This window comes from Protopterus annectens, chromosome 11.part0 (assembly GCF_019279795.1).
Source record: "Protopterus annectens isolate FY-2018-M chromosome 11.part0, PAN1.0, whole genome shotgun sequence".
Lineage (NCBI taxonomy): Eukaryota > Metazoa > Chordata > Ceratodontiformes > Protopteridae > Protopterus > Protopterus annectens.
Genome location: NC_056745.1, coordinates 980,767,204 through 980,785,454, shown reverse-complemented (window position 1 = coordinate 980,785,454; position 18,251 = coordinate 980,767,204). Strand labels below are relative to the sequence as shown.

Genomic DNA, 18,251 nt, shown 5'->3' with positions numbered 1-18,251 from the left:
GTCCCATACCATTTCAGGTTTTCAGTTTAACATGTACAGTATGTGCTACAGAAGCTACAGGCCATAGGTAGATGTAAAGTGCGGGCAGACCTGCAGAGTATTGAGCAGTACTGTTGTGAAAAAGAGAAGTCTATACAGTTGTTAATGAACTTTTTTCTCTCCCCCCACCCCTCATCTGCATCAATAATTATTATACATATACTATGGGTATGTTGTTCTCAAAACCTATTGTTGGGACATGTGTTCTACTATTGTTTATAGATTTAATTGGTTGCATATTAACCTACCTTGTTCAAATATCATTACTGGTGGCCCGTTGCCGTAAATTTAACTTGCATGCTGTTAAAATGCTTACTGTTGTTCCATTTATGCATGTGTTCTGTTTGCTATGCAACTGTTTCAAAATTGTTGTTTTGGGTTACTTGGAACAGCCACACATCCTGTTAAACTAATTTTTAAATGTTTTGTTCATGACTAACCAATATATTTTGGAGGACCTCAACACCATAGCACATTTGGGAAGGCAGATCCCAGTGGATCCGCCTGTCCCGCCTCATCTGGCCATGGCATCGGGCCCCAGCACATCTGGGACCCAACATGGAACTTCCTCCTCCACTGGTCCTGCACCACCTTTGCATGGAACTGCCTCAGGACATGGGGCCCATCCCCTCCTGGGAGTGGGTGCAGGGAGGAGCCTGTCACCAGCCGCAAGTTCCGGGGTACAGTGCGCAGTGTCATTCGCTCTGAGTTGGATGGATGGCTGTGCCAGATGGAGGGACGCCTGGTGCACCTGGAGGGGCAGGCTGCCCCTGTTGTCCAGCCTGCAGCACAGCCACCATCAAGGCCATGAAGGTGCAGTGGTGACTGCCCATGGGTGTGGACCTCAGTCCCACTGTATCGATTTGGAGGCTCATGGGCCTCTGATTCCCAACCACCCACCCCATCCAAGGTGTTTACCCCCCCTCATGTGTCATATACCAGCCCTGTCTGCTGTCTTGTGCATCTTGTCTGTCTGCAAATGCAATCTATCCTACCCAACCTACCTCCCCAAACATACCTAAAGCCCTTCCCCAACATCCCACTCTCACCTTAAAAAAAAAAGGGCATCTTTCCCGCAAAGAAATCACTGCCCAATACATAGCTCTATATTTCGCCCCCATGTCCAGTGACTTAAATCAATCTACACTCAAATTACTGTACAAATGTATGTTGCCAACACCCCTCCATGTCGGGTGTGAGGCTGTAAATTCCAAATTTTCCACATCAGTCACAGCTGTTGCTGCAGAAGAAATCTAGAGCTATGGTCCCTTCCTACACCCATCATGCACATCCCCTATCTGCTTTTCCTAATGTTTTACCCCCTGCTTGCCCCTATTTCACCAGTTTCCTATGGCTTAGCTTCGCGCAAAACTGCACAAACCCGCTTACAACTGCTTAAAATACTTTAATCCCTCTGTCTCCATCAGCCCTTGTTCTGCCCAGCAACAAAATATTCAGCCCTACCAAGTCTCGAACCCAGCACAATCACAGCAACGTACCACTATACCATCTCAGTTGTGGGAATCTGTAATGCTTTTACAAACATATCATGCATTATGGTCATTTAACATTAGTGAAAAAACGTTATCACTACCAAGTCTTAAACCCAGGACCCTGTGCACTACAATCACAGCAAAGTATCGCTACACCACCTGAGCTCTGGTAATCTGTAATGCTTTTACAAACATACCATGCATTACAGTCATTTAACACAAGGGGAAAAATACACATCTTTGACAAGCCTTAAACCCAGGACCCTGTGCACTCCAGTCACAGCAGTTACCACTACTCCACATGAGCTATGAGAATTAGTAATGCTTCAGTAAATATATCATGCAGGATGGCCATCCAACATTAGGGAAATACCTGTGGAATTAGTAATGTCATATATATATATATATATATATATATATATATATATATATATATATATATATATATATGTATATGGTTTCAAGAATTCTGAAATATCACAATCCTGAACTTCACAATCTTGAAGCCCAAAATCCTGAAAATTCAAAATCCTGAATCCTAAAATACTGAAAATATACACGACACAAAGAATGACAATATTCCAGTACAAGGACACACAGAAACACATACAAGACAAAGGATAGCACTTTTCACCAAGTATCGGCAGGGGGACAAGCCCCCCTGCACCCCCATGTGGGGGGCGGTGCCCACCCGCTAATTAAATATATGCACTCAAAGATTGGACTCCACAGAAAAAAATGGCAAACATACAATCACGTTCCATGACTGCCAGTTGTAACCTTAGTAATGTTCCCTTTTAACTTGCTATATATACATGACTCATGATAGTGTAGTGAAGTGCAATATTGGAGTTGATATATTTAAGTAGCAGGGAGTGAGGGGGGGGTGCAGCCTCCCACATGGCGGGTGCAGGGGGGCTTGCCCCCCCTGCTTATATTTGGTGGCATGTCATATGGTTTGTGTTGTCTATAGTCAGTATATATATCCTGTGTGTTTTCAGTATTTTGGGCCTCAGGAATTTGAATTTTCAGGATTATGAAGTTCAGGATAGTGATATTTCAGGATTCTAAAGTGAAACTATATATATATATATATATATATATATATATATATATATATATATATATATATATACACACACACACACACAGATATATATATTAAAAAAATATATATATATATATATATATATATATATATATATATATATATATATATATCTATGGGATCCATACAGATGCTCGACTGCATCTTTCACCAAATCCCAATTTGGTGAGCATACTTGCGTGAAAGTGCTGTTTACCGAAGCAGCACTTTCATGTAAGTATGCTTGTTGTTCCGGTCGTACGACGGTGCGGTAAGGGCACATTCCCTTTTCCCCACTGTAGTGCGACCTCGGAGTGAGAATATTAAAGTAGGGGGGGTGGAGGGAGCAACCCCCCACATTGGGGGGTGCAGGGGGGCTTGCCCCCCCCTGCATTCAAGTAGATTTTGTGTGTGTGTTTTTTTTAACATACTTTAACGAAAGCGCTTTTTCGATGAAAGCGCTTTCGTTAAAGTGTGTTCGGTGGTAATGGATTCGGGCTTTTGATCTTTATATATATATATATATATATATATATATATATATATATATATATATATATACACATATATACATATAGACCTCTTAGTGCAAGACATCTGCACAAAGCTTGACAAAGTGGGATGATAAAGGCTAAACAACAGTGATATATTTGAAATATGGATGTTATAAGCTTAGAAGGTTGCTAGAGTATCACAGTTTGTTTTAACATATATTTTCTGATAGATTTCAGGTCAGAGACACAAATGACTGACATCATTTAGTGATGTCAATGCTCACATCATCCCAGTGATTTGTCAGAAATCCACAACAGTTATGAGGAACAGACCAAATATATGAGCCACACATCTGGACAGTGTAGAGGTATGACTGCAGTCATGTAACAGAAGGTAAGTAACACTGAGAGCTGCCAACCATTTCACCCAGCACCTTCTGAACTACAGTCAGACCAACACAACACTACCCCAAATCAGGTTTGGGAATTACTCATGCATTTGCAAGTAAATCATGCACTACTTGGATGTAACTGAAGGGAAAAACAAAGCATTGGTGAAAAAGTGTCTACCCACAACCATTTGTACCACAGTCACAGCAACATATCAGTAAGCTAACTGATCTCTAGAGTATAACGACTGAACAAACATATCCTGATTGCCAGTCACACACACTACTCCTATATATACTGCCCCGAGTTACAGTGTGCTTGGAATCCTGAGGTGTTACAGGATATTTTTCAGTGTGCCCCTACAAACAAACAGCTGATAGACCACCAGCAACTGTAGCAGCATGCACAGTAAGACAGAAAACAATCTATGACATTCACATCTGCCCATCTCTCTACTCAGCCCAACAAACATTTAGACACTACAGTGCTACACAATCTTAACAGTCTGTTAATGGCCAGACATACATAACTATCAACCATACAGATTTCCACAGAATGTCCAGGGTGTGGGGCCATACTCATGGTCACTGCCTCATAACATTTCTGGGAGTCTGATACATCACTGGGATGATATCAGGAATATGAAGTCACTAAATAATGATATACCATACCTCTGAACCTCTTACTGCAAGACATCTGGACAAAGCCTGACATACTTGGGGGACAGAGGACCAAAAATAGGGACATATCTTAAATAATGGTGTTATAAACTGAAAAAGTTGTTAGTGTTACAGAGTTGGTTGTAACATAACTTTTCTGAAGGATATGAAGTCTGAAAAACAAATCAAAGTCATCACTGAGTGACTTCAATCCTCACATTATCCTACCGATTTGTCAAAAACAGAAATTGTCTGAGGAACAGACCAAACATAAGAGGCAATCCTCTGGACATTCTGTGGAACTCTGGACAGTAGAGAGGTATGTCAAATACATATCATTGTCAGACTTCAAATCACAAAGAAAATGCATGTCCAGACAAACCCTGTTAATCTAGCAATCTACTAACTGTATAACAGCAATACTTACAATCTGTACCTAATTCTGGAACTTTGTCCCCCCATTTTGTTGGGCTTTCTCCACATTTCTTGTTCTAAGAGGTATTTCCACCTACCTTCTGTGAAGCTATACCTCCCACACCTCCATAATGTCCTCCTCACAGGCAAGGAAAAGGGGCAAGGCCCACATGAAGGACTTAATTATAGCACTGTGTTGCTATGGCATTGGCTAATGGAAAGATAATACAGCTGTTCTGGATGCAGTTAGCAAGTGGGAGACACCAACTGGTGCACAGGCCATCACCTGCTGATGAGCATTACCTATGCAAGGTAATTACTTTCAGACCTGTCAGACGTAAACAGCTTTGCATGTTGTACAGGAACTAGGCAAATGTGACATTGTTTACATATATATATATATATATATATATATATATATATATATATATATATGGCAATACGTTATATCTGTCTGATGTTTGTGTGGTCTGCACTGCTCTGAGTATCAGTTATCTCTGCATGTAATTTAGATTAGAAGCTCAGTACTTAAGGTTTGAGGACTTGTATTTTGTATGTTATTGTAGTATTACATTTGTTTGGTCATACATATATGGTTCTGTTGTACTTTTAACAGTTCTTGGCTAGGGTCTGTTAACAAAGGTTACCAAAGAATTCCTTTGAAACATGTGAATAGCAGCAGTTAAGTAGTGTGCGTAGTTGAGACATAGCATTGCTCTCTTAATTACAAATATCTGTAGTTAGCTGAAGTGCGTGTGATGTGCTGAGCTCAGAGTATCAGTCATCTCTGCATTTAATTTTGACTTGAAGCTCTTTAGTTAAGCTTTGGTCACATATGTTTTGTATCTTATTGCAGTATTGCATTTCTTTTGTTACACGTTTTCTGTTATGTTGGAGTTGTAAGGGTTCCACCTTGTTGTGTTCAAATATTTGCTGGTATGTGATTTGGCCGCACCTACTACAAATCTCATTCTGAACACAACTCCCAGTAGTATCTCATCAGCTTATCCTACTGAGTAGACAGATATCATTATGGAGGGGGAAGGGGAGGGCCCACCCCACCCCCCTTTGTTTCTCAGCCGGACATTATTGTGCTTCATTCCTTCCCACGTAACCTATAAACAAAAAACATGTTACTGTATTTCTGTCTATTCCAACTTTATTACTTCAATTTACTGTTGCTGCATGTTCTTACAATGACTCAACTGCACTTATTCTGCTGCATGTATTACTACTTGTCAGTAGCCTGATATAATTCTGTTATGCTAAGGTCTGTGAGTTTAAGCACATGGGCTTCAGGCCAGTTGTTTTACATGAAGTAGGTTTGTGATCTGCACTGGAGGGGAATAGCCGCGGTGGCACAGCGGTAGCATTGTTGCCTCACAGCAAGAGGTTCTCCTGTTCGATTCACGGCTGGCGTGCCTTCTGTGTGGAGTCTGCATGTCCTCCCCGCTGTCGAGTGGCCTCTGAAAGACATGCACGAATGGGCGTGTCTTCGCTGAAGGTTGGGCGTCGGGATGGCAAGTCGGCACCATAAAAAATCTACTGCCAATCATTAGTAGACCGGAGTTCCGCTGTGACGACCCCTAACCGGGAAAAGCTGAAAAAGACAAACAACTGTTGTGGGAGGGGAGGCTACATTATGCCCTTCTGAGCTACAACTTGCTGGTTAAAAGGCTCATTGTGACTGCTCATTTGAACTGCATTTGTCTGACAATGGTACGCCTTCCTTGCTGTAGCATACACTACATCCTGACCTGCTGAATATAGCTTTGTTTCTATAACCTGAACACAAATCCAGGTCATCTTTTTTGGAAAAGGTTCACCTGCACCACAGTGGCAGGAGTGTGCAGTTACAAGTTGTGTGACTGAAAAGCGCGGGAACAGGGCTCTGTTCTAAGCTTTACTATTGGTTAACTGGTTAATCCATTTAAAATTGTTTGCTCTTGTTTGCTGTTGTCATATTTAACTGTGTATCTGTTGACCTGTGTTACACTGACCTAAGAAGATTTTAAATATCTTTAACATAATCTGGTTAAAGGCTTCGTTGCAGTCGCATCTGTTTGTGTGATTCTTATGTTTCCTGCTACGTCATCTACTATTGTCCAGGGCCTGCCTGCACTTACTGGGAGTAGGTGAACTGGTTGGCACTGGTCTGCCATGGGATGGAGAGCTAAGAGCTCAGGGGCAAGGGTGGATCGGTTATTCCCAGTATTCCTATTTTACCTTCGTTGCTGTGGTATTTAAACTCAGCATGTGCATGGTTTTGTGCTTTTGTGCAGTTTTAGCACTTTGAGAGATAACTCAGTTGCATTTCTTTCCCTTACCTGCTCTCCTGTGTGAGTGAGGCCCTAGCCTGCAGGTACTGTCTTGATGTTACCCAGCCATACTCACACCTATAGGTGCTATCCTCAGACAGTACCCACTCTACTATCCCTGACCTCTCTTCCACAGATGCTGATAACTATGGATGGACAATTTCCTGTGCTTTCTCATGCTAGTCCGGTTGATATGGGCATCTTGACATAGTGTAGCCACTGCCGTATATACACAGACAAACTGTGTGCTACTACCACCTAGGAACAAAATATGGGAGAGAGACAATCACATTAAGAGCCTAAAATCCTTGCTGTCTCAGTCACATGACAGTACATGATTGACAGACCACAATGCTTTGCCAGAAATGGCCTTCATCTGTCTCCCCTGGGCTTTAGGCTTCTGGCAAAGGCACTTGCTTTCCCCATAGTGCCTTTTGTAGGCAAAGTCATGAGCAGAACATTACCAGCATAAAAGCTTATTATAAATGAAATGTAAAGGTAATGCTACTAAACGCTAGGAGTCTTAGCATGAAACTAATGTCACTGCAAGCGTACCTTGTCCTCGAGGATGCTGACATTTATGCAGTCACTGAAACCTGGTTTGAAGATGTGGACAACACATTAACCTTGCCAGGTTACTCATCCTACCATACTGTCAGACCCCAAATGGAGGGCTGCAAAGCCAAAGGAGGTGGAGTTTTAAACTATCATACACATACACACCTCTAGGCTGGTCAAACAGTATGATGCATGGAAGACGGCCCAAGTGCAGTTAACTGTAGACAAAAAAAGAAGTTATGTCTTACCATAACATTCCATCTGTGTTGGTAGATCTTCATTCATTCATTACTGATAGGACTTCGGTTCCGTCCTCGGAACCGACACAGCCTGTACCAGGCTCGCACCAGCCAAAAACTCTCAGCTAAGACCTACCCACAATGCCCTTCTCATAGTCTCTTCAGATCGAGTTTGCCCGCCCTTATAGTATTGAAATAATAATAATAATGACAGTAGGAGGCTATGTCTGAGGAGATACCTTAATTAATAAGGCGATCCTAAAGTCTACCAGGAGTCCAGGCAGGAGGAAGGAGGGCGGGAAGTAATGAATGATCTACCAACACATATGTAACGTTATGGTAAGACATAACTTCTTTATCTGATGTTGTAAATCTTCATTCATTCCTTACTGATAGGACAGAGTCCCCAGCGACTTGAGTCCTGGGTGGCCCTAAGGAAGGACATTCCTAAGCACCATAGAGCCAAAAGATGCTCAATCCCCTGGAGGCCAAATCCAATATGTAATCAGTGATAAAGGTATGAGGTGTTACCCAACTGTCTGCTGCGCAGATATCATCCACAGAGGCTCTGGAATGAAAGGTCACTGAGGTAGCTATCGATCAAGTAGAGTGAGCCTTTATTTTGGAAGGCAAGGACACTTTGTTTTGATGTTAGATGAAAGTAATGGCATTTCTGAGCCACGAAGATAAAGTCATTTTGGAAACTTACTTACCCCATTCTGGGTCATGCAAAGGCCACGAACAATTGATCTGATTTTCTGAAAGATTTAGTTCTGTCCAAGTAGAAGCAAAGTTGCCTATGAACATCGAGGGTATGCAGAAGGTATTCCCCTCTATTTGAATGGTGGGAAAAGAAAACCGGTAGGTCAACAGATTGGTTAATGGAAAAAACAGAAATGACCTTGGGCAAAAAGGAGGGGTCAGTACGTAGAGAAACTCTTTCCATATGAAAAAATCAAGTACGGTCTCTTGACACTCAAGGCCTGCAACTCAGATACTCTTCTCGTTGAGGTAAGAGCTACTAGAAGTAGAGTTTTCCAAGACAGAAATTTGATATCACAGGAATTAGAAGGCTCGAAGGGAGGACTTGTTAATGACTGAAGCACCAAAGTCAAGTTCCATGCCTCTATAGGAGGCTTGACTGGAGGTTAAATATGTAATACTCCTTTCATGAAGGTTTTACACAGTCAGTGTGACATAACAGATGAATTGTCAATTCCATTGTGAAAGTTTGCAATAGCTTCTAAATGCACTGTAATTGTCGATGCTGAAGCTCCTGCATGCAACAGGGTACTGAGGTATTGTATTATCTTCTGAATATGCATGGAAAAGGGGCCCATGTTATGTCCTTTGGCCCATTTAGAGAACCTAGTTCCCTTACTGGAATAAATTTTTCTGGTGGAAGGTTTGTGCAAAGCCAGGAGGATCTCGCAAAAACAGGGCATGAAATATCTGGTAGTCTGGCAATCAATGGAAGTGGAGAAACCAAGCTGTGAGCTTGAGGCTGTGGAGATTGGGGTAAATCAGTCCCTGAGGATGAGACATTAGTTCTTGGGATTGATCCAGGATCCACGGGCTGTGAATCAGGTGAGGCCATAGGAATGGGAACCAGATTTGACGGGACCAATAAGGGGCAATGAGGATCACTTTGCTTCTCAACCTCTGAGCTTTCTGTAGACATTTCGGGATGAGGAGAAATGGGGGAAAGGTGTACAGTAGACTCAGGGGCCAATCATGCGTCAGAGCACCCCTCGGTAACTCCACCTGAGGGGGCATCAGGGCAAAGTAGCTTCTGCATTTGTAGTTTAGGGGTGAAGCATACAGGTCGCAGCAAGGCCTGCCCAACGGCAGGAGATTTGAGCCGCTATTATCAGATTGGGAGACCACTCATGAGGCATCAAAATGTTCCTGCTCAGATTGTCCGCAATAAGATTGGAACTCCCGTGAATGTGTGTTGCTATGTGAAAGAGGCTGGAAGCCATTACCCAATGCCAAATTCTCATGGCTTCCCGACACAGGGGGTAAGACCTGGTCCTGCCTTGTTTGTTGACGTACCAGATGACTGACATGTTGTCCGACTGAATTGCAATGGTCCCGGAAGGAAGGGATGTGTGGAATGCTTGCAAAGCTTAGAGAACTGCCCTCAATTCCAGGACATTTATGTGCAAACTGGCCTCCATGGGGTACCAGGTGCCTTGGACTGTCTTTTCCTGGAAATGCCCTCCCCCCATCCAACAGGGAAGTGTCCGTCGTCACCATGACCCTGAGCTGGGGAAGACAGAACAGTCGACACCAAAGATTTGTTTCTGGCTTCATCCACCATAGCATTTCTTTCTTGCAAAGGTTTGTAAGGCATATCATGTGGTCGAGTAGGTGGGTTAAGATCAACCATTGTGATGAAAAGAGCCACTGTAATAGTCTCATGTGCAACCTCGCCAGTGGTACTAAGGTAATGGTTGCTGGCATACAGCCCAATAGTTGTAGTACAAGGTGTGGTAGTACAAATGTCTGTGGAAGGAGGACTTGAATCTGGCTTATTTTCGAAAGCCTGTGAGGAAGAAAGGAAGCTTGACAGGACGTTGTGTCAAAGATCGCTCCAATGAATTCCAGTGTTCTTGTTAGAGACATATGTGATTTGTTCATGTTGATCGTGATACCTAGGTGAAGAGCAAGGCCTTAAGAGAGACTGAGAATGAGAAGATTCCTGGTCGTGGTGGTAAGGAGCCAATCATCTAGATATGGAAACACCTGGAATCCTTGTAGTCGAAGATGAGCTACTATGACTGCAAAACATTTGGTGAACACTAGGGGCTGTCAAGAGACCAAAGGGCAGTACCCTGAACTGACAGTGATTGTCTCCCAGCTGGAAGTGGAGAAATCTCCGGGAGCATTTGTCCATCTTTAAGAGGTAATACACGTCCTGGAGGTCTATAGAGCACATCCAGTTGCCCTTCCCCAGAAAGGAGAGAATGGACTGTGCTGTGACCATCCAGAATTTTTGAAGTTTGATGTATTTGTTTAGTAAGCTGAGATCCAGGAATGGTCTCCAGTCCCCTGTCTTTTTTGGCACTAAAAAGAACCTAGAGTAAAACCCGGATCCTCCTTGGTCTGGTGGGACTGATTGGATGACTCTTTTTCTTAGCAGCTTTTCGATTTCTAAGGCTGCAGCCTCCCTCTGACCAGGTGGAACATCGGGGATTCGTTTTACGGGTCTGGGAATAAGGTCAAATGGGATATAATTCTCTGTACCCACGCATCTGTTGTTATGAGTTGCCAGTCCTGTAGGTGCAGAGAAAATTGACCTCCGACTGCTTCCAGTGGAAAGCAATTGGGCTGCTGTTCAGGAGCGCTGGAAGGGTCGGCCAGAGAAGGAATCTCTAGCACCCTGGTTGCGCGGACGCCCTCTGCCCCGAAAGGGATGTCTTCCGGATGAGTTGCCTCCTCTGCCCCGGAGGATTTCTCATCACGAGTGTCACAAAAAGATCCTTGGGACTTCCTGAACCACAATTTTCCTCCCCTGTGATTCCTGGAGTAAGTTCTCTGGGGGGATGGAAAAACGTATGCCCACAGCAGACAAGGTCTTTCCATCCTTCTCACTACGTGATAGTGTTTCTCTTACTCTGGGACGAAAAAGGGTAGATTCTTCAACAGGTGCACTGACAAAGGAAGATTTAAAGGGGTCCACAAAGTCACACAAACGCATCCAAGCATGCCGTCTTATGATGATGCCCGATGCGGCTGCTTGAGCTGCCTCCTCGGTAGTGTGGCAGATCAAGTGCATCGAGGAGTTCGAGATGGATTCCAGGGTAGTTAGCTGAGAGACAACAGTATCACACACCTCCTCAGGCAGTACCCCCGCCAAAGAGGTAGACATTTCTGAAATTAGGTCTCTTTGGAGGTGATTAAAGTTTGCCAGGTAATTCAGCAACCAAATGGTAAAAGTCGCTGAAGCGTAGGTCCGCTTCCCCAGTCTATCCATAGCCCTAGACTCCCTGTTCGGGGGATGAACAGTGGAACTATCTTCAGCCAGTTCCCTCTTGTTGGCCGCCACCATGACCATGGAATCAACTACCACCTGTTTGGACCAGTTGGGTTGGTCTTCAGGATTGGACAAAATTTTACCTTGCCTCCGGCAACAGGTTCTATATTGTCCGGGGCCTTCCAGGCACGCTGCACAATAAGTCTAATGAGCTCATCCACAAGTGGGGTCAACCAGGAAGTAGATGGTCTAGCATGGAAAGCCTGCAAGAACACCAATTCCTCCAAAGGGTGGGATGACTTCTAGTCTCCCCTCTGCTTGACGATCTCGAGAATGTCTCCAAATGAGACGTCTTCCGGGGGAGACAGTGGGGACCCTTCTCCCACATCGCAATTGGTGTCTTCGGTGATGGATTCCTCAGGGGAATTAAGATGCTTCCTCTTGCAAGGTTTCTTCTGGGGTGCCTCCCCAGTGGGATCTTCTGAGGAGGACCCTGGAGAAAGGGTCCCCTTCAAGGGAAGGTCTTGCAGCTCCCATGCTCGAGATCCAGAGTACGGGGCTGGGACAGCTGCATGCTAGAGGGGGGGTTCTGGTGTCAATGCCAATGGTGCCAACTGTGAGCCTGTTGAAGCAAGGACCCTCTTCATCACCTGGAAATCAGATCTGCCCGAGGAGGGATGGAAGTTAGGAACCAAGAAGGATGACCTCGGAACCAGGGTCACATCTTACCTCAAGGAGCCTGCCCCCAGGGTGGGGAGCTTCGAGAGGACCAGTAGCTGCTGGGAGAGCCGTAGCTAGCTCCACAGAAAAAAATTGGCGCTGAACTAGGTGCCAAAGTGCCGACAGCCCAATCACTGCTCCAAGAGTGCGCCAGTTCCAAAGGAGCCATTGCACCAAGAGTAATTGGTACTGACAGGGAAGCCTCCGCTGTCAGAGCCGAGACAGAATGCACCGGGATGACCATCAGTACCGAAGTCTTCGAAACCTGGGAAGACTCCTGGTGGATCTGAAGGAAGCTGCCGATGGAGATTCTGGTCTCTCAAGAAATAGACTAAATTGTTGTCCCAAAAAGAGGTCATAAGGAGGAGAATACCTGGTTTTGGGAAGGTGCTCGATCTTCAGAACTGATGGTGTCAGTATCAGTGGAGCCATGTAAGACATCGGCACCATGGCTGGGGACCGTGTCGATGCAGGTACAGTGGTCAGAGCCTGTGTCATAAACAAGGTCGGCACCGAGGGGGATGGTGCTGAAGCTGGTATAGTGGTAGGAGTCTGAGTCAGAATCAAGGACGGCACCAAAGGAAAAAACAGGGACCCTGGTGCTGAAGCTGTCTGCGCCAAAGGCGCGGGAGAAGCCAGGTGTCGATTAGGTTCCGAAAAGGATGGAGATGTCGGAACTGAAAGACTCAGTTTCTCCTTATGCTTTTTCACATCCTTATGGTTAGGAGGGTGGAGAGACCTCCATCCCAGAAAGAGCCTCCATGAAGGGTGATTTCAACATACCCTTTATAATAAGTTTGTTCTTGCATTCAGCCAATGTACGGTTGCTGAAGCTAGAACAAATTTCACAACAAACGTTAATGTGGTCAGCACCCAAACAATAACCACACTGGGTGTGACTGTCAGAGTTGGGCATCTTATGCGAGAAATAACGTTAGACTAGAAAAACTGGCTAATAAACAGTAAGAACTAAAAATAACCACAAAAAGCTACACTTAGTTTGAGAGAAGGCTTGGCACGTCTGACGAGGAATGCGGCAAATGAGATCTGGAGAGAGCTTGGTACCGGCCGTTTCGGTTCCTAGGGTGGAACCGAAGTCCTATCAGTAAGGAATGAATGAAGATTTACATCATCAGATCACCCACTCAAATCATAGCTAGCTACAGACCTCCAACCATGACTCAGGACACCCACTACACCTACCTGGACTTACTTATATTTGTCAAGATTCAACCCTCTACCCTGATCCTGGGTGACAATAACTACCCAACCATAGTGTGCATGACCTATTCTACCTGAACATGAAAGCACAGAGATTCCTCGGCTTTGTCAATGCCAATGCATTGGATCATGTGGTCAACACCCCTACGACAGGTGGAAATATCCTGTACCTGGTCCTAACCAACATGGGTGGCCACTGTAGCACTCCTACAGTGTCATCCTCCTTGGTAAGATCTGACCATAAAGCCATCACTTTTGAGGTAACCATCTCCCCTGCCACCCCCCTTGTCAGGGTCAAACAAAAATCACATTTCCAAAACTGACTATAAATCTCCTCAGAGCAGGTATAAGTAGCTTAACAGCCACTGTCCTGTCAGTTGGAACTAGCAGTAACGTCCAAGCCTACACCAAAATACTAGAGGAGCACCTACATAGCTGTATGGACTCAGCAATACCGGACAGGACAAAATCATCTCTCTCAAGGTAGACTAAACCTCTGTGGTGGAGAGCAGCAATATATAAACTCCACAATAGGTGGAAATATTTGCTGGACAGGGACAAGAAGTAGCAGATGCCAAATTGGAAGCAATCTCACTTTTGTCTGAACAAGCAAATAAGGTCACAGGTGAATTATCCTAATGCTAACATTGAGTGCAAATTGGACACATCCACCAAGGCCTTCCTCACATATGTCTGCAATCTCAGAGGCAACACCCAAATCTGCTCAGTAGTGGTGGTCAATAACACCACATACACATATGGCATAGATATAGCCAACCTGCTGCAGACAGGTTAAGTGAAAACCTCACCCCCCTGTCCCCCCATCAGTACTCAAGGACATGCACAGCACCAGCCCCCCTCCCCTCATCATCAGGGAGCAGGTCCGTAATACTCTCTCAAAGGCAACAAACTAAAGTCTCCATGGGGCATGGTATCATCCCTGGCTGGATCCAACATGAACTCAGGCATGAACTCTCAGCTCCGTTACACGTTGTAGTCAACCAAAGCCTGAGCACCAGTGTCATCCCATCTGCACGGAGGACAACCACTGTCATTCCGCTACACAAAGATGGAGCAATCCACTGACCCAGCCAATCATATGCACATCAGCCTAGCTAGCCTGATGTGCAAGGGCATGGAAGGCATTATCAAGGACCTTATAAACAGGGACATCTGCAACCACAAAATGCTTGAACCCACACAGTGTGTTACTGTCAAAGGGAGATCAGGCCTGTTAAACCTGGTCAACTTCTCTGAAACGGTCAACAAACACATGGACGAGAAGAAGACGGTGCACACTGCCTACCTTCACCTAGCCAAAGCCTCTGATAATAATCCCCAGTCGGCCAGGATACATAACCCTAAACAGCTAGGCATCAACCTGTATGTTATCAGATGGGTTGCTAACTGGCTCAATGATAGTACCCACTTGGTCAAAGTAGTGGAAGCCACCTCTAGTAGTAGACCGTTAAAGAGTGGTGTACCCCAAGGATTGGTCTGGGGGCATCTACTTTTTGAGATATACGTTTCTAAGGTTCAAGACAAAACCAGTGATCTGTGGCTGTCAGGTTTACAGATGACTGCAAGCTAGCCACTGTCTTACATTCCCCTACTAATGTGAGCATCCTCCAAGAAGCCCTTACCCAAATTAATAACTGGTGCCAGAAACATTGACTCAGACTGAATGCAAGGAAATCCATCATTTTCCCTGTTGTGGTAGATGTCATCCACACTAATTATGACAGGAATAATGTACTGAGCATGCAATCAGGTGTGAGGCGACTTGACAGTTTCCCACATGTTGGCATCATTGTACGGATGGCTGTCTACATGGCCCACCTCACAAATAAGGGTATGTCATCCAGGAACCAGGAGGCCATAACATCCCTGTACTCCACCCTTATCAGACCCATTACTGAGTACAATGCTTCCTTTGGCATGTACCTTGCCAAGCAAAGGCAGCAGGTGCAGAGACCACAGAGGTTTCTGACCAGGAAAATCCAGGGTCTGCAACATCTATCCTATACAGACAGGCTGAAAGCCCTGTCCCTCTACTCAGACTCATACAGACTGATCATAGGCGACCTGTGTCTGGCATACAAGGCCATTTCCAAACCAGTCTTGATGGTGTTTCTGCATATCCGTAAGACAAACCCCACTCACACAACCCGCATGCAAGGCCCTCACCTGGGCTGTGACATGAATAGTACTTGTTGGCAGTATAGATTTGTGTCCCAAACAATACACTGTCTGTAAAATACAATCCCGCCCCATTTCTAGCAGAGTATCTCTATAGTACTCTTGAAGAAGAAGCTGGATGAACGCATGGGAAATGAAAAATACACCCCTGGAGATCCCACCTGTGTCCCAGCTGGACAGGGGAAATAGGTGCTTACTTTGAAGGGACATGGGCAAAAAATAGGCTACACTTATGAGGGCATCCAGGCCAATAGCCTAGTATCATCCTATGAACCTATGCACCTAGTACTTTACATGTTTTCCGTATGTATTGCAGACTGTCCATCAATGTTTGTCTGAAATGAATCCCTGTGAGTCTAAACTGTGTAGTTACTGCATTGATAGAGTGTTTGCTTGTTCCTTTATTAGTTATTATCACATATTGTTAAACTTTGTCATTGTGTCTGGTCTGTACAGCAGTAAGTCAGCTCTTAGCGTACTTGCATATGCACCTGGTGACACTGTATAGCTCACTCCAATAGCCCTGGTCTTGGTCACACTTACCATCTTGCTAACAGGCTAAACACAAAGTAGGATTTGTCACCCTTTGTTGAGGGCCTTACAGTAGCTGTTAAAGAGATGGATTGTGGCAGTCAGAACTACTTTAAAGTCTGGACTGAAGGGCCCATAGATAGCAAAGCTGTGCCAGACTTTACCAGGAGAGAGAGAAAGTGTGTGTGTGTGTGTGTGTGTGTGTGTGTGTGTGCGTGTGTGTGTGTGTGTGTGTGTGTGTGTATCAGCAAACATTATACTGCAGGGTATTAATTTACATATGCTGTCTTCCCCTCATAGGTGAAGATGGGGGGTTGGTGTCTCACCCCCTCACAACCTGATGTCAGTGTCTTAGCAGACTGTGATGATGATGGTGGTCATAGTGAGGCACAAGTGGGGTTGTCGGGGGCTGAATTTGTGTCATTGGTCAGAATCCCATTTTCACCCACAATGTCTCAGCACACAGTCAGTACGCCCACACATACCCAGTCCCCAGCATCCACAGTTAATGGACAGTTGGAGGGTGGTGGCATGGAACAGGCTAGTGTGGTGACTATGGCAACTGTAAGTGTAGACACTAGCCATAGCCAGAGAGCAGGGAGATCCCACACAGGCAGATGCACAGGGGTGCTCAAAGGAGGACTGTTGCACATCAAGCCCCTGTCGCAAGTGTCACAGCAGGTGTTACCAGATGCATGTTTTGGTCCATCATGGAGGCACAGGCATGTACTGACCCCAACACCAGAGAGATGCTCAGGGTCATGAATGCAGTGCTTTCTGTCATGCGTGACGACCTCCATGGCATTGGTGATGCCGTATGTCATTTTGCCGATGTCGTGGGCAGATGCTGGGGTAAGACATTGTCACTGCTTGACTGTGCATGTGGTGGGATTAGGACGTAGGTCAGTAACAAGATAAGCTGAGAGCTCACGTGGCCGTGCACATTCACACTCCCGTAGTGAAAGTACCACCAACACTACCAAAGGGAGGGTGCTGTCCACACCACACAAGACCAGGCCATGGCCACATGGTCCTGGCCGGTCCCATCAGGGACGTGGATCCATCAGACAGCAGTCATCATCGGGGAGTAGTACTGCATTTGGCCTTGGGCTTGGTGGTGCCAGTGAGACTCCTGGCAGAATCGGTCCCTGTGTCCCTGGTGAGAAACGGTGAACTGTACATCCTGCCATGTACGGTCCACGGCTGTCCAACATACCCCTGTGTAGGGCAACCACATGGCTTAATTGTGTGCATACAAACCCTCACACATCTCTATCACAGGCAGGTCACCACCAGACACACACAGCTCCTCTGCATGGTCCAGTTGAACACCACCCCTCCAGACACATACACACACACACACACACACACACACACACGTCAACCATATGGCCCAGCCTAGGCCTCTGGCAAACCCACAACAAACTTTCACATGTGATGATACCTGTGCCACATATCCCTGTTATCCATACCATCGATGCAGGGACATGCTAATATGGGCCTGATGCACAGGGTGAATACAGTACAGTCTACTAATGTAATGCTGTGTAAAGATTTGCCTGCTGGCAATAGTTATGGGTAACATGGAAGTGTATGCACCTTTCAGCCATGATGCATTATTGCTGTTAGTAGTGCTGACTGACTGTAATCTCACATACTGTATTCTGTTTGTGTTCCAGGTGTCTGTGTAGCTGCAGGCTGTCGGCTTGCTGACAGTAGGAACGATGAGTATGGTGGAGTGGAAACACAGTGACCTTTTCATAGCCAAGGTACAGCTGTATATGCACATGTTTACCAGGTGTGCATGCATGCAACAGTGTGTGTGAAGGGCAATTGGGGCAGACCATGTGACCTTGCATACATACCCCTTGACGCAGCCAGCTAGCCTTCATACATGTCACCTGGGTGTT

At 45.3% G+C, this 18,251-nt stretch overlaps 1 protein-coding gene across 1 annotated transcript in view; it reads right to left on the bottom strand.

The window, feature by feature from the left end:
* The window catches only part of SFMBT2 (Scm like with four mbt domains 2), a 2,938,510-nt gene that overhangs the window by 637,065 nt on the left and 2,283,194 nt on the right, over positions 1–18,251 (bottom strand). The window contains 1 exon segment of the mRNA XM_044088354.1: positions 10,784–10,790. Within this exon segment, the coding sequence (XP_043944289.1) occupies positions 10,784–10,790 (7 nt within the window).